This window comes from Motacilla alba, chromosome 1A (assembly GCF_015832195.1).
Source record: "Motacilla alba alba isolate MOTALB_02 chromosome 1A, Motacilla_alba_V1.0_pri, whole genome shotgun sequence".
Classification (NCBI taxonomy): domain Eukaryota; kingdom Metazoa; phylum Chordata; class Aves; order Passeriformes; family Motacillidae; genus Motacilla; species Motacilla alba.
Genome location: NC_052031.1, coordinates 48,339,322 through 48,361,328, shown reverse-complemented (window position 1 = coordinate 48,361,328; position 22,007 = coordinate 48,339,322). Strand labels below are relative to the sequence as shown.

At 56.0% G+C, this 22,007-nt stretch overlaps 2 protein-coding genes across 2 annotated transcripts; one reads left to right on the top strand and one right to left on the bottom strand.

Annotated features, from left to right (window-relative positions):
• The first annotated feature begins 370 nt into the window (after positions 1-370).
• Positions 371-9,519, top strand: CSDC2 (cold shock domain containing C2). Its single transcript, XM_038154729.1, has 4 exons — positions 371-632; positions 6,737-7,002; positions 7,244-7,366; positions 7,638-9,519. Exons 1-4 carry the CDS (start codon positions 426-428, stop codon positions 7,798-7,800), a joined length of 759 nt encoding a protein of 252 aa, XP_038010657.1. The 5' UTR covers positions 371-425; the 3' UTR covers positions 7,801-9,519.
• Positions 9,520-9,816: 297 nt separating this feature from the next.
• On the bottom strand, positions 9,817-21,076 carry PMM1 (phosphomannomutase 1). The gene is made up of 8 exons (XM_038154728.1): positions 20,917-21,076; positions 20,703-20,820; positions 19,740-19,816; positions 19,482-19,573; positions 17,195-17,294; positions 16,330-16,405; positions 13,515-13,630; positions 9,817-12,760 (listed from the first exon to the last, which is right to left on the bottom strand). The coding sequence occupies exons 1-8, from the start codon at positions 20,983-20,985 to the stop codon at positions 12,638-12,640; spliced, it is 771 nt and encodes a 256-aa protein (XP_038010656.1). The 5' UTR covers positions 20,986-21,076; the 3' UTR covers positions 9,817-12,637.
• Positions 21,077-22,007: the final 931 nt, after the last annotated feature.

The following is a 22,007-nucleotide window of genomic DNA, read 5'->3' as shown; positions in this document are numbered from 1 at the left end:
GAGGGAGTGGGGCCGTAAGATGGGTTTGTGGCGTGTGCCTCCTGTTCTGTCCTACTGCGCCGGCAGTGACTGTAGTTCCCAGGGGTGCTTGGGCAGGCGGGAAGAGCGGCTGCAGGGCACCAGTGAGACTTGAGGTGACAGGGGAGAGGTTTCACCCATTGTGAGGGACCCTGTCTGCAGTGCACACCCCATCCTGCTGTCCCTACAGCCTGTGGGGCCGCCCCACTGCGTCCGGCTGTGCCACCGATGTGCGTCACTTTGCACAACCGGAGCGATGCAGCCCCCCCGGGGCCGACCCTCGTCACCTCCGGCCCCCCGTACAGACTTTCTCCTTTCAGCCTAGCTAGCTCAGAAATGACCAGGCTGATCCCTCCCACCTGCCCGCTCCCCCTGGCCCGGCCCTGACGTCAGGGGAAGGCGTGCGGATGCGTGTGTGTTCGAGGCGCACATCATCCATCCGCACATCAGACAGCGCAGATCCATCAGCCGGCAGGCAGCCAGCCGAGACAGCCCCCGAGCCGGGCTGCGGGCGAGAGCGCTGCTCCTCGCTAGGCAGCGGAGGAGCGTCCGGCCCCTCCGAGCACCGATGCTCTGCAGAGCGCAGCTCCAGGGAGCCCGTCGCTGCTAAGGAGGTGAGTAAGGGGAGGCACAATGGCCACGCAGCGCGCCAGGGCTATTGTAGCTGGAGATTAAACTTCACGGACCACCTTCTTCTTTGAAACCTGCTTTTTCCTTTTGACGGTGGAGAGGTGCGAGGACGAAGCGTGACTTCCCTTCTCCGGTTTGGTTATTCCCCACCAGCCTCAGGAACAATAACTCCCCTGGGGGTGGCGGCGGCAGTGTTGCACGTCTGCTTTGGCTTGGGGGCAAATAATCCCGGGCTTTGCCACGGAGGGCTGAGCTCAACTGGGATCCGGCTCTCGGATTGCTGGGTGAGCGGGAGGCAATTTGTGAAAAATCTGACTTATTAAAGTAGGCTGATAGTGATGGGGGCTGGAATTGGGATTTCTTTGGACTGGCTGCACTATTCCTGCCGAATGCAAGTTAGATCCACAAAGGAGGAAGGAAGGACACAGACGAAGCTCTGTCTTTGAACAGATACTATGCTAATAAAAAAAAAATCGCAAAAAAGTAAATAAATATCACAAATTTGGTATTTGGGAATGATGATTATGCATACATGCTTAAAAGATAAATCAAGCCTCCATGATGGTTTCTCCCTTTGCTTCTCCTTTGCATTTGTCAGCCTGCTTGCTTTCCCTCATGGCCTCTCTGAGAACTGGGCAGCCCAGCACTGACTAAGGGAGCTTTTTATAATCAATCCATAAAGGTGACATTCATATTTTAGCGCTAAGCAGGCTGTATCGTAGGCGAGACTATCTCAGCAAAGATCTCTAGAGTTGGGAGTGTGATTGGCTTAGCTGGGGAGGGGATGCTGTCAGTGTGCATTGCCCAAAAACCGCCTAGTTTTATTTTTCCTGTAGTAATTTGTCTCATCAAAGGGGTTTGTAATAGGCAGGGTAGGTGAGAAAATTGCTTTGCTTGGTATTTAATTCTTAACCTGATCTGGTGACCAAAAACGGGAGAGGGGGGAGCCGAGAGGCTTTCATTAGCATCAGACAGAGACAGCATTTATAAAAATCTGCCAGACACCAAGGATGTGAGCCTTCTTCGAGAAAGGAAGGATGGAGAAACAGAGCCCAGCCAGCGTTGCAGTGGCCCTGCTCACGGAAACCCCTGCCTGGAGCCATCGTGGTTCCCCAGCTGGTTCCTGCCCTTCATGGCAGCCCCCCTGGGATCTCTGCTGGCCACCGTGTTGTTTTGAGTCCCTCGGCAGGTGAATATGCCCAGCAGCCGAAAAATGGGATTTTTGTTTTTGCATTGAGCTCTGGGGACGCGCTCATGCGTCTGGAGGGGTGTAGCTCTTCTCTACAGCCTGTGTTTCAGCCTGTGTCTAGACAAGCTGAGTCTGGGGGGGCATCAGCCTCCCTGAGAATGGCAGCGGGCCAGAGCATTGCTTTCTGTGCTCCACAGATGAGAGGGTGAGGAGATGGCTGCTGGCAGCTGGCTGTGGAGATGGGGTGTCTTTTTGACATAGAGACCTTTTTTTTCCACTGAGGTGGGTTTAGAGGGGGTAGTAAACCTGACTCCTGAACTGAGGCCACTGGCAGTCGCAAGGGATCGAGGAAACATGATGGAGAGTGGCATGGAAGAGCCCGTGCAGGAGATTGCTGCAAAAGGCAGCAATAACCTCCGGCTCCTTGGCTGGGGCGGGGGGAGCAGCGGCACTCGGGAGAGCCGAGTGTGGCAGCAGGCAGCATCCCGAGCTGGGGATTTACAAAGACGAGCGGCGCCGTGAAAGGGAACTGCCCATAAGGCGGCTGTCTGGCCAGCCGAAGGGTCGCGTCCAGAGCCGGAGCGTGAGGGCCGCCAGCAAAGCGGCCACCCATCCGCCAATCCATCCCGGGCATGCCGGGGCTTCCAGCGGATGGGAAGCAGCACAAAGAAACGCCGCACGGGAGGGCCGGCTCAGCGAGGGCGATTAAGCTAATTAAATATGTATTCCCCCGCCCGGGCGACGGAGCGTGAGGGGTTTTTTTTCCGCTGCCACTAATGAACGGGGAGTGGCAGACAGAGGCTGCTGCCTCTTCAAAAGCCTCTTTCCCCCCTTCTAGCGGACCTTGAAAGGCTGTTTAGTTAAACAAGGTCACAGCCAGCACCCAAGTCAATGTGTTCGGCTCTAAAGAAGGGGAGAGAGACAGTGATTTTATTTGATAAACCGCAGACCTTTCAGTCGCTGCTGATGAATGGGGTACTTGGATCTCGAGATAAAAGCTGATGTGTCTACTGCCTGTCTGCCTTAATTGGCCTGGCTTTCCTGCCTCCGCCTGCAAGGGCTCCTGACTGTCAGCTCCGCTTGTTCAGGAGCCTGCCCTCCCAAAAATATAAAAGCAAAGCTGGCTTCTGCTGCCAAAGAAGACCCTGTCACCAGAGGGCTCTGGAGTTTGGCTTTGAGATGTTTTTTTGGGGGGAGAGGAGAGAAGGTAGGCAGGGAAGGAGGTGTTATTTATAAAGAGCATCCTTTCAGGAAGCCCTGGGCTTGCAGCCACTTTCCTCCTTGGCTCGGAAGAGTGTCACCCCGGGAGACCCTCGGAGCAAAGCCACCAAGAGGAGGCAGGGAGGAGCGAGGTGGAGGTCCAGCAGTGGCAGTGGAGGGTGGTTACTCTGGAAAGGCTTCCCGTGCCCCGCAGCAGAGCCGGGCTGCTGCAGCCTCTCCACTTTTTTCCTCAAGTGACCCGGATTTCGCCCCTGCGCTGTATACGTGCCCGGGGTGGACATAGTGCTGTGGGATGGTGTCAGCCAGGCCGGGAGAGACCTGAGGTGGGGAGAGATGCTCTCATCCTCAGCAGAGGGCAGACCGCGGGAGATTGAGGAGAGGGTGAAAATGCCTCTTGTGCCGAGGTACTCCCTCCTTGTCCCCTGCTAGGGCTGCATTGTGGAGAAATGGTTGGGGAGAGGATGGTGGGGTGGAGAGCAGGGAGGGAAGGAGGACAGCAGAGGTTTTCCGTGATCTGGGTCTGGGCTGGGAGGGGAGGAGACACTGGCCAGGATACGCTCGTGTCCCCACTCTTCTTCCAGCCTGCTTTTGCCTTGAATTTAATTTCCTCGATCCCTTTGTTTGCAGCAGGGATTTAAATGAAGTGGGAGGTAGGATACAACCCTGGAGACCCCCATGTGCCAAAGCTCCTACGCAGCCTCAGCTTCACCAGCACCATCAAGGCCGGGAATTCAGCTGGGCACCAAGGCTGACCAGCAAATCTGGGATGCTTGATCCAGGTGCTGAAGAGGGGCTGCGTGAGACAGCCTCAGCCTGGCTCCAGGACAGGGATCTCTGCTCCAGCCCCTCCTCCAAGCAGGAGATAGAGCAGGCAGCTCCGTGACGCGTCCAGGCAGTGCATCCGCCAAGGATGGGGATCCTACAGCCTTGCTGTGCCCTGAGCCTGTGTTTATCCCAGTAAGCTGCCACCCAACATCCCCATGGGCCATCCAGAGAGCGCTCAGAGTGCCTGTGAGGAATTGTGCCTTGCTTTTTCTCCCACAAGGAGCAAGCTCTGCTCCTGGGGACAAACAGCAGCCCAGGAGGGCACCCTCTGCTGCTGCCCTCAGCTCTCAGGAGCAGGCTGCCTGCCTCCTCAGCAGTGCCCAGCATGCTCCTGTTCTTCACCACCCCTTGTCCCCCAAACCAGGGAGCCTTCCAGGGCACCTGGGCCTGGGCTGGTCCCACAGGTGAACCTGGGGCAAACCCATTCTTGGTTGCCACTTCACCAGAGCACACCGTTTTGTCCCTGCAAGCTCCCCCTCCTGCACACCCCCTTGCCTCTTATTTTAATTTTGCCTCTGGGAAACTTCCATTTTTTCCAGCCCCTTGTGGATGCCAACCAACTCCCTCAGCATACTAATAGTTTTCTCCAAGCATCCTTATTCAGGTTAAATACCCTCCATTGTCCCTAAACTGGTGAGGGAACAGAAAAGCCTCCTCTGTCAGAGAAAGCCGCACAGAGGAGGTGCACCGCCGTGGTGAGGCCATTTTCATAGTGACAGCTTCATGATGTGGCAGAGAACTGAGGGCTATTTCCCTCAAATCATCCCACTCCTCCAATCCTGACACCTCCTGGGAAGGTGACAAACCCTGCAGAAATGCATGGGGATCTCATCACTTTTTGCTGCCCTAAAGTGGCCAGGCTGCTCACAGCACAGGCAGGGCAGTCAAATGGGGGCACAGATGAGAGCTGTGAAGCAGTTTGGTGTCTAGTCTGGCTTTGGGGTGTCTCTCTTGGGTGCTCCCTGAGCCTCGCTGAGCTCCTTAGGCATGGAGGAAGGAGATGTGAGCCTGAGCCTGGGAATGGGAGAAGGAGATGCTGAGCCAGGGTTTGGGGAAATAGATGCTGAACCTGGGCATGGAAGCAGGAGCTGAGCAGCTCCTGTGTGGGGTGGGATGGGAGCAAAGGCAGATGTGCATGCTCCAGTTGCTGCATGGAGAAGAGGAGCCACCCTCAGGAAGGGTTTGGTGTGGGGGTGGGTGGAGAGCCAGCAAAGGGAAAGATGGCTTGGAGGGGTTTGCAGCCACAACTGGGAGTTGTCTCAGAGGGCAGGAGGAATGTGGTGGCTTCTGCCTTGGAGTAGGACTCTAGTGTGGCCTTCACTGCCTGGGCCCGGGGGTGAAGCTCTGCAGGGCTGAGAGGGGGTAGCTGTTAGGAGGCTGGCTGAGGCCCGCCCGTATGGGCAGCATCCCATGGCAGAATCCAAGCTGGACTGGCAGCCAGGCATGGGGGCCCAGTGGCAGGCACAGCCCCTGGCAGAAGAAGAAGGTGAAGGTGGGTGAGTGGAACAGGAATTGCCTGGTGCCTCCTTGACACTTCAGCTGCTCTAGAAATCTTTTCCCATGTCCTTGGTGCCTGCTAATTTCAGAGTGGAGGTGACCCCCTTTTGTGCATCCCCCCAGGGCCTTCGTGTCTCAAAAGGCCACAGTGAGTCAGAAAAGAAATTAGATATTCTCTGTGTTTCCTGGTGTGTGCAGGTGTTGTCCTAAAAGATGCTGCATGCCCCAGTGGGGTGGAAAAGGGCTGATGGGAGCACTGGGGAAGGGGATGGGATCCGTGGGATATTGGCCCCCTCAGCTCCAAGTGATGGAAACTCCTGAGGAGCAATGGAAATGGGTGAGCCCAAAGAGAGGTGCCCTCAAGCAACCCCTGGCGTGGGGCACCCTGGGACAGAGGCACCTGCGTCAGATGCAGCGACTGATCGGAATAAAAATCAACAGAACAAGGCCTTTCTGAGCAAGCAGCTGCAGTGCTGATCACACGCACATCAGAGCATCTGGGAGACTTAAAAATGCACAGCCCCTCCAATTTCATGCTGGGGTGCTTCAGTAAGGACAAGAGTGCCCACAATTGTGATTGCTCCGTCTGCAGGGTTTCTGCCCCTTAGGGCTTTAACTCCTTGCAAATGGCATGATGCCTTCTGAAACGGAAGCCTGATGATGGAGGCAGCAGGAGGTTGTGCTTGTGTAGCGGCTGGACTGAGGTGCCTGAGGGGCATGAGGGCTGCTGGCAGCCTCACCACAGTCTCCTGGTGTTCCTTCTTTCTGTAGGAATGTGCCTGGATGGGCAGCAGCTGCTGGCTGGGGTTGGGGTTGTGTCCTAAATCCTGTGGGGCTCCAATCTCCTGTGCTGAGAAGACCTCACACCCCTGACCTTGACGTACTGGCCTGTTGTCTCAGCCTTTTTCTTCGCTTTTTAAATCAGCAGTCTCAGAATGGGGGAAGTTCTCAGAGCCTGGGACTGGAGGTCCAGGCATGCTGGCACTGCATGGGTATCCTTCCCAAAATGGTCCCTGCCTGTGGCAGCCCATGCTCCACTGCTTCTTTTCCCAGGGTGTGCTTTTTAGTGACTTCATCTCAAACATGTGGGATTATCCTGGCAATTGAAAGGTTGAACAAACCAGGTTCTTCCCTTGGGATTGATTTTCTAGAACATCCCAGGTGACTCCAAGCTGGGACAGGCTTCTTGGGGCAATTCCCAGTGCTGGAGGTTGGTGTCCAACGCTGAAGGCTGGCAGCATGTAGGAGCTTCCTGCTCCCACAAATGGCTGGGAGCTGAGGGACAATTCCTGACAGCAAATTGCGCCAAAAGCCTCAGAGAAGGCCCTGTAACTCTCAGCCCCTTTTGCTCCCCAGGTCACCAGCAGTAGGCCCCCACGCCTGGGCATCCTTTCTCCTGCTGCCCACCTGCCCGATCCCAAAACGGAGGAACCCACCGACCCCACCATGTCCTCGGACCCCAGTGCCCCGCCGGCAGTGCCGCCCCTGCACTCCCCCAAGTCGCCGGTGTGGCCCACCTTCCCCTTCCAGCGGGAGGGCAGCCGCATCTGGGAGCGGGGCAACCTCCTGCTACGGGACCTGCCCAGCCCCCTCCCCACCAAGAGGACCAGGACCTACTCAGCGTAAGTACCTGGCGAGTTTGGGACTGTCCAGTTGAGCCGTGGTCACCTGCAGTGCTTGCAGAACCCTTTGCACCTGGTGCACTTTGCCACCGCGGTGCCCAGCATCGCTGCACAGCCCTGCCCAGAGTGCCGTGGGTGGGTGCACTCAGCCCGGAACTGTCGTGTTCACAGCAAAAATCTCTCCCTGTGCCTCCACCTGGGCCAGCGCCACCAGTGAAAAATCTTCCCTTTCCTCCTGTAGGACAGCGCGTGCCTCCGCTGGCCCCATCTTCAAGGGTGTCTGCAAGCAGTTCTCTCGCTCCCAGGGCCACGGGTTTATCACCCCAGAGAATGGCACTGAGGACATTTTCGTGCACGTGTCTGAGTAAGTCCCAGGAATGTGCAGTGCTGGAAGACCCCAGGGAAGCCATGCCATCAGCATGGAGCTGGAGACTTGTGGGCTGGGGTGTGGATGTCTCCATGGGGTGGACATGGGTCTCTGCTTGTCCTGTACCCACCATCACCAGTGGGTTTTCTTTTCCAAGGCACCACTGGTGGGTCAGGTGCCTTCCTTCGTTTTGGGTGGTCTGGGGCAGGGGTCCATCTCTTGGCTGCGGCACCACCACCACCACCACCTCTCCTTTCCTCTCCTGCAGCATCGAGGGAGAGTACGTCCCAGTGGAGGGGGACGAGGTGACGTACAAGGTCTGCCCTATCCCTCCCAAGAACCAGAAGTTCCAGGCAGTGGAGGTGGTCCTCACCAACCTGGCGCCCCACACGAAGCACGAGACATGGTCTGGCCAGATCATCGGCTCCTAGGCGCCCAGGGGGGCCGCCAGCCACTCAGCCCCATGGAGCAAGCCTACCCAGCCGCTCACAAGGGGTGTGGGGGGAACCGAGGCGGCGGCGGGGCCGGGGCTGCCCCCAAACATGCAGGCGTTTGCGTTCAGTGTCTTTTATAAGGTTACGGTTTCCTTTCTCTGTGTGTGTTTGTAAGTGTCTGTCGAGGGGGACAGGGGAAGCAGAACCCTCCCCGACTGTCCCCCAGCTCCAGGGGCAGCACCGAGCCCCATGTTCCATTCTTTGCTCCTGAGGCCATGGGGAATAGAGGGACCAGTCCTACGCCCCAGCCCTCCAGCTCTACTGGGCTGAAGCAGGTGCTGAGAGCAGGAGGGGGTGGGGAGAGGCTGGGTGGCTCTGCTCACCCTCCTGAACTCCACTCTGGCAAGATGGGCACCCCACTCAGTCCACAGTGGGACAGCAGCAGTGGGACATGCCCTGGTGCAGGGACAAAACGGGGTGGTGTGGGATGGCATATCACTGTGCGGGGTCTGGGTGGCTGAGACCCATCCCCATTGCTGGCAGCTCACAGCACCCACCTGAGCCACATCCCTCCATCACAAGATCTCAGGTCAGCGGTGCCACGGGGAGGTGACTGGTTTACAGAAAGCAAACATTCGGTTTTAAGAGGCAGACAGCTGCTGGCAGGGCACCCAGGACACTCGGTGCGGTGCCTGGGGGGCTGCACCTGGGCACGGGGCAGGGGGCACTTGGCACCTGTGCTCCCCACTGCTGCTGGGCAGTAATGCACTTTTCTTGGCTCACTGCTGACATGGTTTTGGGGAGACAGACACTTTCTCCTCCTTCTCTTGCCCCCTGGCCCGCTGGGGACCCCCTTCCCACACGTGTGCGTGTGTGTGCGTGTGTGCGTGTGTGTGTGCATGTCCGTAGCTTGCTGGGGCAGTGAGGGGCTGAGGGGTCTGAGCAGCTCGGTCATAGGGTGAGCACAGTCACCTCCTCCCCAGCCCCTCGGTGTAGGCAGGGTCTTGTATACAAAGCACAAACTTTGGTTTTGGTCTTTTCTGCCATACCCTGGCCAGGTGGGCTCCCACAGCCCCAGGGAGTGACAGGGCAGAGGGCACTGGGACAGTGCCACGCACTGGGCTGGTCTTGAGCTCATCCCAGGGAAACAGTGCTGACGCTCCAGGAATTACCAGCATCGTAAGGGGTTCACAGCAGGGCTGGGGACAGTGGGGTGGCAGCAGGTCCTCCCAAGCAGGGCAGGAGAGGATAGGCAGCTCCCGGAGCACAGTGCCAGGAGGAGCTGCTGGCACTGCTGGTGCTCAGCAGGGATGGAGAGGGGTGTTCGCCACCTTTTTTGCTGCCGCTGTTGCCAAGAGGGCTAAGTGGGGAGAGGAGCAGAGCAAGGCTGGTGCCACGCAGGACAGCCAGGCCCTGCGGATTCAGGACGACCATGCTGGTGTGGGGACTGCCCCAGGACCCTCCAGCCCATCTCACTGCCAACCTAAAGCCTGGCTCTCCAGGGGCTGTGGCAACTGTGGCTCAGGCTCCAGGCATCCCCAAGACATGCAGTCAGCTTGGCCAAGGCAAACTGTTGGATTTTTTTTTTTTTTTTAAATAAACTAAAACCCTAGACTTGTTGGTGTTTTTACAACTCTGGTGTGGTTCCCGCCTGTCTGACCATGTGTCAACCTTTGTAACATTGGCAATAAACCATTAAAAGTGACTTTCCCATGAGCCCTGCCCATCCCGGCTCTTTGTCCTGTGTCACAGTGACTCTCTCAGGTAGAGTTCCTGGAGCACCCAGGAATTTATCCAGACATCAGAATGACTCATCCACAGTATGGCCCCGAGCAGGCTGGAGATGCTCCACCCTGTGGGCCTGGGACAGGAGGCTGCTGCTCACCCTGAGGGGTGACCAGGAGTGGGGCTGGTCCCCCATTGCTGTGGGGACTTTGAAGTGTGTCTTGCCTGTTGTCTGGCTGCCCTTCACCCAGCACAGCCCAGCACAAAGCACACACTGCCTCCAGCTACTGCGTGTTGTGGCTTTAATAGGACTTTAATTTTATAATATACATATCTATGTATTTAAATATATTTCTCATTTAACAGTTGTCATCAGCCAGACAGGAGCTGCCCATCTCACACTGACATGGATCCATACACCAAGACAGCTCCAGGCGTGGGACCTGCCATGTCTGCTTGCTCACATCCATGGGGAGAAACCCCCACTGATGCTGTGGGCACCCACCATGAGAGGAGCATCATGGCAAGGGGACCTCAGGGACAGGCATGAAATGCCTTTCACTTCCAAGGCGCAAGTCACCTCAGCCCCCGAGGCCACCAGAGTGCCCCACACTGTCAGGGCCAGACCCTGCTCTTCACCATAACCAAGCTCACTAGAGGTCCTGCTGGCTATGAATAGACCCACAAGAAAAATAAACTCCCCAAGACTCACACATTACCTGATCCACAGTGAAACAGAGAGGAAGGAATCACAAAACACAATTCCTCCATGAAGGTTGCAGTGGAGGGCCAAAACGTGTGACCTGTGAAAAGGGTATCCTGCATACAAGCTTCTCCAACAGGGCCTCTTCTCCCACACAGGTATCTTCCCTGGGTAGAAAGAGGAATTTGTGGATTTGCTGGGGATTTCTGGATGCTGGGCAGACCGCTGTGCTCGTGCAAATGTGCTGCATCAGAGATCTATGCATGCTAGTTAGGAGGTGCAGTCAGGTGGAGGAGACAGCACCCCACCAGCACTGGTCATGCAGTGTCCCTGCTCCTATGGCCAGGCAGCAGTGCCAAGGGCCACCGGGGACTCTGCCCATGGCAATGTGGGAGTCCTGCCCTGGATCCAAAAGCACCAGTGTCTCTCGCCTGAGGAGGATGGTGGTGCCTTGGTAGGTGGCGGTAGCCAGCTGAGAAACTCCTCTCTGCAGTCCAGCTGCCAGTGGAAAATGGAGAGCCACGATGAGGAAACTGGGAACAGAAGAAAAAGGGGAGAGAAAACAGGACCAAGAGACCGGGCAGTGCCATAACCAGCAGGGATGAGGTAAGAAAGGCTCCTGGGAAACAATGGGGGAGGGTTTGCAGAAACCTCCAACGCTCTCCAGGTCCACAAACACCAGATCTGTGTACCTTGGGGAGCTACACGCAGGACATCTCCCTGGAAGGGATCCCTGAGCTCCTTTTGAGCACCAAGTTGTGACAAGTGTCACCATTGTGGCCACACACCACAACGCAACTGCCAGGAATAAAAGGACAATGTGAGGGAGAAGGTCAAAGGTTGAAGGAGAGATGTGGGTTTGCAACCCACGAAGATCCATGGAGAGGAAGAGGACATATGACAATTGCACTGGACAGCCTGTCTCCCTGAAGGTGAGCTTGTAAACTGGGTGTGTGGGATGAGATGGGGGGAAGAGCAGGCTTGGAGGGCACTGCTGAGCAGGTACCTCTTGTAGCTCTATGAACCAGGCGTGGCCGGTGCTGGCCCCCGCTGAAAATGCCTCTGGCAGCAGGATGGAATGCTGAGCGCTGAAGAGGGAAGGGGACTTGGTCTGTTATGAATGCCCTGGGTAAGGTTTTAGAAGGACACGTCTCTCTTATGAGGAGAGACTGTGGGAGCTGGACCTATTTAGTCCAGAGAAGAGAAGACTGAGAAAGGATCTCATTAATGCATATAAATATCTCAAAGGCAGATGCCAAGAGGATGGTGCCAGATTCTCTTTGGTGGTGCTCACCAACAGGACGATGAGCAATGGCCATAAACTAAAACATGAAGCTCCACTTCAACACGAGGAAGAAGTTCTTTACACTGAGGGTGGCAGAGCACTGGAACAGGCTGCCCAGGGAGACTGGGGAGTCTCCCCTTCTGGAGACATTCAAAACCCACCTGGACACATTCCTGTCACCTGCTCAAGGTGACCCTGCCTTGGCAGGAGGTTTGGACTAGATGATTTCCTTGCAACTCTAACAATTCTGTGATTTTGTGATGCACAATGGATACAGGAGTGGGAAGACCACTGGAAATCCTTCAACCCCAAACTATTCCATAGCATGAAGAGCCATGATCCTCCAGCTCTGCCAGGCAAGGTCTGACTTGAAAACAGAGAATAATATAGAAAATAAGCCCTGGGTGTTTTTTGTAAACTAAAGAGAAGAATTGGTTTCTTTATGCACTGAGCAAAGCTCCGATCAGCAGCCCAGCCATGTTAAAGCCATGGTTCCCAGGTCATCTGCACAGAGGGACTGGCACAATGTGGCACTGAGGGAAAAGACACAGTGACCTCTCCATTAGAAAGCACAACAGTGCAACAAACTGGGATCTCAGCTACTCCTTCCTACCACAGGCTTGGAGCAAACAGCCTTCCCGGCCTCCTGCCTTGGAGCAGTTCTGGTGAATGCCTCGAGCCTCAGCAGCCCCAGCCTCTCTGGCCAAGGTGCAAGGGGAGAGAAAGGTGAGCCACGTGTTCCCTCATGCACAAGTGTTACGAGAAAGTGAGCGGAAAAGGAGAGGAGAGGGAGTACAGGACGGACACACACTCACTCTTTGGCCCTTTCAAATGCTTTCTGACCACAAAAGGATCTGCATCACCGCCCACCACAGCTGAACTGTCAAGAGAAGTTTCTCTGGAGGCAAGGAGGGTCTGGTGCAGCCACACACGGGGAGCGCTGAGGGGCTGCTCAGCCAAGGCCCCCTCCAGCCACCCACCCACATTCACGTGTTACATCCTGACCAGCTCTGTCAAGTGTTTTTTTTTTTGGTCTACCCTGAGCAGATTCCTCAAATGAAAGTGCTTTTCCTGGTGGGGGGAGAGGGTGGGACTGGGGCAGGGCTGCAGGGACCGGGCAGTCAGCACTCGTTTGCTCTCTCTGGAAAGAAGATTTCGCGGCATCGCTGGACCGTGTCCTGGGGGGACTGGACACTGTGTCCTACAGTGCGGGGATCGTCATAGATTTCATAATCGTTCCCTCCCTGCAGGGGAATAGAAAATAGGAACAGCATTAGCAGGGTCTTGCCAGAACAACCTCATCCATGAATCCACATTTTGCTCTATCCCGTGGGAAGCTGGGCTGGGAGCCAGAGGCTGGGCAGGCAAGGCTTTGCTGGCCCACTTGGGGCAGAAGAGGCTGGGCTGGGAGCTCTGCTCCCTCCCTCTTGCATACCTCTTCAGTGCCAGGGGAGGAGTACAGAAAAGATGGGGAAGGTCCCAGATCGGCAAAGCTTGCCCAGGAGCCTGAGTTAACCCCTGCCCTGCCTGTGGAGGGGCTAGCAGAAGGTAGGATGGGCACATTTGGGGAGCAGAGGCTGCCAGCATCAGGGAAGAGCCGAGTGGATGACCAAGCTGATCTACAGCAGTAAGAAAGCATCATCCTCCACTGCTCTGAAGAGAAGGTGAAGCTATTGCTGCTGTTGAGGAGTCCTCTCCTAAGTGCTGGAGTGCTGGGGGCTTGTGTTCTGGGTCATACAGGCCACAGCAGTGGTTGCTGCCCTCTGAGAGTGCTGGAGCAAGGGAAGCAATGCTGAGGTGGACCTGCTTCCCAGCAAAGTGAATCCAAGGTGATTTCCCCACGAGGGCATCACAAACCCACAGCACAGGGCAGCATCTTCCCCCCGCGCACCACTAAAGGTCTGTGTTGTCGCCAGTGGGACCACGGGACCCATAGAACCCGTGATGGGGCAGCAGGAGAGAAAGCAGCCATGTGTGGGGCCAGTGGGGCATACTCACGGGGGTTGTCTCATTCCCAAAGAAGTGGATGGTGTCAAATCTCTCATCATCGAGCACATTGAGGCAGTAGCGCTTGTCCCAGCCCTCTGGGAACACGTCAAAGCTGATCATGCCACCTGCCAGGAGAAGGGAGGGCATCAGGCAACGTTGCTGGGAGCTGGCACGGTGTCCCCCCACCCTGGGAGGGGCAGGAGGATGGGAGGGGGCTGGATGTCTGAGGGGAGTCTCCACCCCAAACAGCAGCCATGAACACCAGCTCTGCCTTGGTGTTCCTCTTGGCACATGGCTAGGATAGTGGCAGAGGCTGTTCCTATGACAACAGGCTGCAGTGACATCAGCATGGCTGGAGTGACATTAACACAGCTTCCCTGCAGGCAAGCAGGAACCAGAGGGTTCTTCCCAGGAGAGGCATCTTTTGGGGGGAGATTTTGGGTCACACCTTGGAGACTGGCACCAAACTCTCTCCTAGGCTCCTGCTGGATATCACTGGCCCTTCTAAAACCACTCTTCTGATGCTCCTTAACTGTGCAGGGAATGTGGTCTCCTGGATGCTGTCTCTGCACACTGATCAAGGACTGAGGACCTTGCCGTGGAGGTACCACCACGGAGGTACCACCCGTTGACATAATCAGGGCACGACCCTGACCTGTGACCTCTTGACACAAGAGTTTAGTCAGGGTTGCCAACATCTGGAGAGGCACCAAGTCACGTGACCAACAGAGAGTGCCAAGGGAGCTTTCCCAGAGAACATGTGTGTGGACATGGATACCCACAGCCACCAAGGATTAACAAACTTCCCCGCCCTTGCTCTTAGACCAGGCAGAGTTTACCCCAGCACTTCATTGTTTTTTGGGGGCATTTGGAGGCAGCACCTTCCCCATCCTCTCAAGTTCCCCACTGTGTCCACAGGCTGCAGAGAGACCTTTGTCCCAGCACCAAGACAGGAGAGATGCTCTTCCCAAAATAAAGCCTGCAACTTAGGGCACATGCATGCTTAGGTCTCACTCAGAGCCAGAGGAACAGGGATTCGAGCTGGAATGTGTGACCTCCTGCCAGTCAGCTTGTCTTCTCCAAACAACCTACTGGAGTATCCATGAGAAATCCTGGAGTTTCACACCCTCCTTCTTAAATGATAATCCTACCTCTCTAAGGAAGAGGGTGAGTAGACAGAAAATCACAGGGTCAGTTCCTGCTGAAGAAGAGGCACTGACACCCCAGGCTGCTCAAATATGCAAGCCCTGATGCCATGCACCTCCCCTTCCCGGCTGTTTGGAGTGTCCCTGTTGGTCTGGGGATCCTGAACCAAGCCTCCTTGGAGCCTGAGAAGATGAGGATGGAGCCTATATGTCCACCTTGCAGCACAGAGACTGGACAGGGCACTGTGATAAGGATGGGAGCAAGTGCCCTATGAGCTCAGGGGAGGCTTGCAGCAGGATCCAGCACCAGAGCAGGAGCTAAACTTGGTGACATCTTCTTTTTTTGCATCCAAAGCCATTTACCTGTAAAAATCACTGCCTTTCACTGCATTCTAGCCCTCTAAACAGCGCTGGGCAGCAGGAAGGGGCTCCTGATGCCAGATGGAGCAGGTAAGAAATCAAAGGGTGAAGAGGTGGTGTGAACCAGCCCGCACTGTTACTGCCCAAGGTAGAGCAGGGGCCTGCAGGGAGACCTCCCACCACCTCCGGGCCTTGAATCCTCCACAGCCAGGAGAAGGCACACGGAGCCAGCCTGGCAGAACAGCTACAATCCTGTATGCCCTTTTTTTTGGATGCCTGACCTGAGACTCCCCACATTTTCTTTGTGGAGGAGCAGGGGCCCACAGCTCCCCTTCATGTTTTTATACAACAGGCCTGGGCTCTTGGTGGCAGCTTCCCAAAGCCCAAGGAGAAAGGCCCATTGTCCAGCTCTCACACCCTGTGCCTGAGGACACGGAGCAGCAGGGACCTTGTCTTTCTCTGCTCTGACAAATGGTGTGTGCCAGGGCTGTGGGCAGCACAGGATGCCCCTGGCAGGATGCTGAAGGCAAGTGAAGACTCTCAGAGAAAAGCTCTTGGAGGATCAGAGGGCCTGGGGTGTCACCCACTGCCTCAGCCTCACCCCCCTTGCCCTGGGGCTGGGCTGCCACATGGAACCTTCCTATCTCACATCCCTGCAGAGGATCCTCTACCAGCATCACCCCCACAACTTACACACCCTCATTTTCCTCCCTATCCTGGCCAGACACCCAGGATTGCTCAAGCCCCTCCTTCAGCTCTGCACCTTTGGTAAGCTGGCTGTCAGAACCATCCCAAGAAGCGGCCCTACAAAAGGCCATGGCAGGGAGCTGCAATCTTCTTACTCCTTGTCAGCCCTCCCTCCAAGAAGAAAGATGTTTTCCTTGCAGCTAACTGTCCCAAAAAAACCCCAGAGCCAAGACATGCATTAGTCTCCTGTGCCATTCCTAGAGAACAGTGCATGTGCCTGGGGCTCTGCTGGCTGCCGTGCTGCTGATGCTTGAGCCAGAACAGATCCATCGGGCAGCAGTGGGTTCCACCAGCTGAGATTAAGGCAGGGATAATGCCACAGGATGGAAACCTGGCTGGCTGGCTGATTCCCAGGGAAGGAAGTCTGCAGCATGGCTTACTCTCCACATGGATGCAGACATCTCGGATGCAAACGTGACTCCCCCGTGGCATCTCTCCAGGACTAAAATCTCCTTCTGCTCTTCCCAAGGTTTCCAGACACTCAGAGGGAACAGTTTGGATTCCTGCTCCCTTTCACAAAATTTTATGGGAAACATGATAAAGGCAAAGCCAAAGAAGCCCCCCCTGCTCACCTCGGGAGAAACGCAGCCCTTTGCCAGCAAATTCCCTCTGCAAGGCTGCCACAAACTTCTCCCGTATCCGCTCTTTCTGTGGAGGATAAGGAGGAAAGGGAAGGGAAGAAAAGAGGGTTTGAATAATTAGATGTTGGCACCATAACCTGTCTGCTGGGTCCCTCTGCTGCCTCCCCACCTGCACTGGGCCCCAGTGTCGTGCCACTTAGCCAGCTTCCACCAGTCCTGCCCAGTGTCCAAGCAGGCCACCAGCTCACTCCACCGGAAGGAACAGATCCCAGATTTTCCCTAGCAATAAAATGCAACTGCTCAGTTTCCCACAGCCCAGTTCATAACCAAAACCCTCCAGTTTTGCTTTAAAAGTCTTGCAAAGACCAGCTGATCCCTCAACCCCAAGAAAGCTTCCCCAGGCAGAAACTGGTATGAGCATGGGCCAAACCCCCTAGAGACCTGCCCAGCAGATCTGCCACGGCCTTCCCAGTTTGGAAAGCCTGTTAGTTCCAGGTCTGTTGGGGCTGGGGAAGTAGGAGGGAGAACACAGCTGCTGGGCCATCTCTGGGTACTGTAAATGAGGAAACGTGCTGTTAAAGAACTGCCTCATTCCCTGGGACTCTCCCACAGCACAGGGAATCCTGCTGGCCAGCCCCTTTGGTTGGTGGTCCCTAAAGAAATCAAGTTTCTTCCATCCATCTGTGTCTTCCCTTGGGTTTCCTGGCTCCCAGTTGTGTCTCCCCCTTGTTGCATATGCACAGCTTGAAGCTGGGCCTCCCTTCTCCTTGTGAGGGGGGGGAGCACGTAAGGCCTGAGAGCCGGGGTCGTGCAAAACCAGCCAAGGGGAGGCCGAGCCCGGGCCTGGCCCTTGTACCTTGTCCAGCTCGGAGAACTCGATTCGCTCCTCCGGGGTGCAGCTGCGACCAATGGGGGAGATGTTCAACATCCCATTGCGAAACTCAATGAAGGTCCCTCTGCGGTGGGCAAAGGCACAAGGTTACTGGGGCAGGGAGAGAAAAACAACCTTTCCCGGAGGATGGCTGCTTACAGAGGCTCTGCAAGAACACGCAGGAGGAGAGAAGCCATGCCCACTCCCGAGTGCTTCGCAACAGGCACAGATCAGGCACCAGCAACTGCTTAAGGTCTCAAGGAGCTCAAAGTTTTATAAAAAGAGACTGTGAGAGAAGAGAAATAAACTGTCCCTCTGTGCCCTGGGGATAGGCTGGAAGCAATGAGCTTAGGGGAGATGACAGATAACATTTTCTAATGTTGTGATAGCTGCAAGAACAGCTATGGACTGGCCTGGACTAGCTGCCTGATGAGGCTGTGGCACCTCTACCCCCCAGGAGGCTCTTAAGAAATGCTGTGTGAGCTGGGTGAAGCTGGCAGTACCTTGGGGCACTGGGATGGCCCAGGTCAGTGTAACTCGCTGTTGATGTCCGGCAGCAGGCTGAGGAGCAATCAGGGCCTCCTCGAGGGACACAAATCAGAGTCTTTGTATCTCCCTCTTGAGCCCTGCACCTCTGACTGCAGCTCTTATCTATGCCTGCACAGACAGGATCCAGTTCCTGCTTGCCACCCTCACCTTGTGCTGGGGTCACTTCTCGGCCGCTTCCTCAGTGGGGTGGCTGAAAGCACCGAGCTGGCAGAAAACTGCTCCCTGCTTTCATCTCTGGTAAAAACCCAGCTACTTCTGTTTGCTTATGGAGGAGTCGGGGCAGAAACAACAGGGGATGGCAGCTCTGTCAGTGTGAAAACAGATTGAAATTCTTGTGCTGGAGAGGGACATCCCCTCCCCTGTCCAGCTGAGGACCCCTGAGCTTATTGTCCCTCTCAGCCCTGCCTGCTGCTTCTCTGTGATAAAGTGCTTACCACTCTGAGTCTGGAGGAAAAGCTCTCCCCCTCCTATCTCCTGACACAGTGAGGAACATCGTGGAATGGACACACAGGCAGCCATGCCTGCAGCCCGGGAGCAGCATCTCTGCGGCACTGAGGGTTTGGTGGCTCACACCCCAGGCCAGCACTCAGGAGATGTGGGTTAAAGTCCTTGCTTTGCTAGAAATCCCATAATGCTAAATCCACAGAGCTTTTTGGAGCTGAAACTCTACCAAGGCTGTTGGGTAACCAGACAGCAATGAGGCAACCAAACAGCCTTGAGGGTTCTGGGTCCCAGCCCGTGCTTTCGGGGGCCTGTTCTGCCGGCAGTCCTATTGCAAGGAGCCACCCCAGCCCCCCTCACTAGTCCTTGTACTGCCACGTGGTGACTCATAACAAACAACTAATCTGGATCACAGTTTAGCAACTTCTACCAGAATAATTTCACCTGCTTATGTTCACTGTACAAACGCAGGGAGAGAGCAGGAAAAAAATCAGCCATGACAAGAGGAGGGCTGCTCCAAACAGTCCTGGGTGGCTCACGTGTTCTTGAAACTGTGATCTGAGGTGAGGTTTGACCCTGCAACCAGGCTGGTTTAACTGCAGGCTGCCTCTGAAAGAGGCCCACCTGCTCCCCCTTTCTACCTTCATGCCATCCTTTCTCTTTCTCTCTTTCTGTGCTAACAGAGTGAGCTGGTCCAATGGAAGACAACCCTTTCTTGTCCTGGTAGTGGCCTGGTCTTCCTTCAGCAGAGCTGTACCAACCCAGCTCGCCCTCTGGCTGCAGGGTCTCAGGGGGAAGAGCAGTGAGGAACACAGGGCAGGGAGCAGAGCAGGGCCAGCCAGCAACATTGGGTTAGAAACAGCGTGAAAACGTGTGCTCAGGGGCTGGACTTCCCATCTTAAGATCCATTGTTTGCCTGGTTGGAAACATATACTACCAGTGATGCCTGATGCCCTGACCAGTAACAAGCTGGTACCATTGTCCTAAATGAGATACACACGGTGGCTGCACCCTGCTTCCCAGGGAGGAAAATCCAAGGGGCAAAAGAGCAGGCATTATGCTAAAACATAGTGCAGACTCTTCAGAACAAACACACTCCTCCATTATTTGCCCAAGGTGCCCAGCTCAGGGAAACAGTGCTCCTACACAGAGCCTCTGGGCGCTAAGATAAAACCTGGAGCAAGACAAGCTCTGGAGCTGAGCTCTTTTTAGGAGAGATCTGGAGCTCAGCTCCATGGAAATCAGTGTCGTGACTTCCACTCGTATGCGCTTGAGCCGTTACCGTTTCTTGGGCAGCTTCAGCAGCGCCATGTAGTTGAGACAGAAGTTGATCAGATCCTGCAGCAGCTCCTCCCCCAAGTGGTCCTGAATGGCCTGCAGAAAGAGAAGGGCAAGTGACGATGCTTGACTTCCCACGAAGCCCACCTGGAAGAGGCAGCAGCTGGGGAGAAGAGGCTGTCCATTTGCGTGGGTAGGGCGGGCACTGCTCCCCAAGGTGCACAGGGCAGGAGAGCCGTGGCTGCAAAGGAGCTGGACTCACCTGTTTGGAGACCAGCTGCCCATTCTTGTATTGCACTGTGCCGTTCTCTGCGAAGACGTAGTCAAATTTATCAATGACTGAGAGCGGAGGAAAAAACAGGAAACATTACTACTGCTGGGGAAAAGGGGCAAAAAGGACTGGGATCAGGACCGAGTGAGCCATCTTCTTGCCTCCTTAGTACTGTGCTTTCCACAGTTCCTGTGCTCTGCAAAGGGCCACTGGCCATCCTACAGTCCTTGCTTTCCGCAAAGTGGATGAGGAGATTATCTTCTGCTCACGGGTGGGGAGGTGACGCACGCAGGAGGAAACGACCTGACTGAGGTCACGGGCTGAATCAGTTGCACGACAAAGATAAAAGCTCACAAACGTTTGGCTTTCAACTACATACGTGCTACTCCACTCTCTGCTGCGCCCTCCCCACTGCCAGGCTGCTGGGGCAATGTGGTTACTGGTTATCTAACTCCAGCCCCCCCTGCAACCCAGACGCGCAGCACTGGCGCCTCAGCAATCGGCCTCAGCCGGGAATTTCTCGGCCTCCCTCCACTAACGAAGCGGGAGGCAGAGCTTGGAGCCCAGCGGCGCTTGTCATCCGTGCGGAGAAGGAGAACACGGTGGAGGAGGCAGGCGCTGCCCCCTTGCCCTCCCACTCCTTACTCTACCCCAATCCCCCCTGGAACGTGAGGAGGAACCTGCGGAGACCCCACCACGGAGCAGCAGGGAGGCGAAAATTGCCGGCGGGGCGTGAAGCTGTCAGAGCTCTGAGGTGGCTCGCACAAAACGAGCCGGCAGCCCTGGACTGGAGCCGGCAGCACGGATTGGAGCATCCCTGCCCGCCCTCCACACGCGGGGAGAGGGAGCCAAGCAGCAGCTCCCGCCCGAGCACGGCCAGCCGCTCCAAGGGCAGCCTTGTGGCTGGATTTAGGGCACAGGTGGCCCCCGGGAGAGCTCGTCCGCCGCGCTCACCTTCGTCCCCTTCCCCCAGCTGCTCGGCTATCTTGGCATAGTCGGAGCCTCCCACCACGCCGATGTGCACCCTCTCCCGCAGCTCCCTCAGGAACGCGTCCACCTCCGGCTCGATTTTCTGGCGGGGAAGCAGCGGGTGAGGCCGCAGCCGGCGGGAAGAGCTCCGCCTCGCTGGCCTCTCCCCCCAGAGCCCCGCGCCCCCGCGCCTCGCTACCTGCCGGGCCGGCGTCAGGGTCCCGTCCACGTCGAAGAGACAGAGCACCCGGCCCCGCGCCGCCGCCATCCCGGCCGGGCTCTGCGGGCGGGGGGCGGGACCGCGGCAGCTGATGGCGGCCGCCCGCCCCCGGGGCCGCACGGGCGGGACGTGCCGCCGTGCCCGGCGCCCCTCGTCTGCTCCCCCGCGTCTCCACGGCCCTTACCGGGATGCGCTAAGGCGCTGGTTTTGAACGGCTTCCCCGCTCCTGCTCTTTCCTTAAATCATTTTAGAGCCTGGAGTCTGGGGGACGGTGCGCGTGTGGCGCGCCTCTTCACATCTGCTGTTATTACTGCAGTGCCCCCCGGAACTGAGGGGCTCTGGGTCTGGATTGTGCACCTGCTAAGTTCAGCTCCTCTGAGGTTTCTGTGTCCTAGTGAAGGGGACAGGAGCAGCTCTTTCCTAGTCAGTGCCTCACCTTGCTTTTCCAATGGGATGCTGTTAATATTTTCACTGGGGAAGCACCCTCTGCACAAAGCCAGTAGCTTTTGCTTTGACCCGCCTACCATTTACCCTACGAGTCATTTAGGATTTAATTCGACCATCTGGTCAGACCATATTCAAACGGCGCTGTATTATGCTGGCCTGATGCTGACAGCCGGCCCCATACCCCTCCTCTTTGCCCCCAACCCCCCATCTCTTACAATAATTCCTGAATTATTTTCCAAAATCAAAACCAGCCTATTTGGAACATCCAATGCTTTCTGCTCAAAAATTAGCTTGCATTCTCTCCCCCAACAGTGCTCATTGTGCTGAGCTAGGTTGGAACTGGGGAGAGATTTCTTCTTTTAGGGTCTGATTGTTTTTTGCCTCAATATAATTTGCTCCAGGATATCATGCAACCCCTTTTCCCAGTTCTTCACCAGACTCCTCTCAAAAGGAAGCATTCAGGTGGCTTCACAGATTCTGGTTTTTTTTTTTTCTTGTTTGGGGTTTATGATTTTCCTGCTCCCACTCAGAGGCAGGGGTATGTACAGAAACAATGTTAATAATTCACCTCTGTGCCATTGCCTTGGACAAGGCTTACCAAAACACCTTCAGCTACTTTCTGG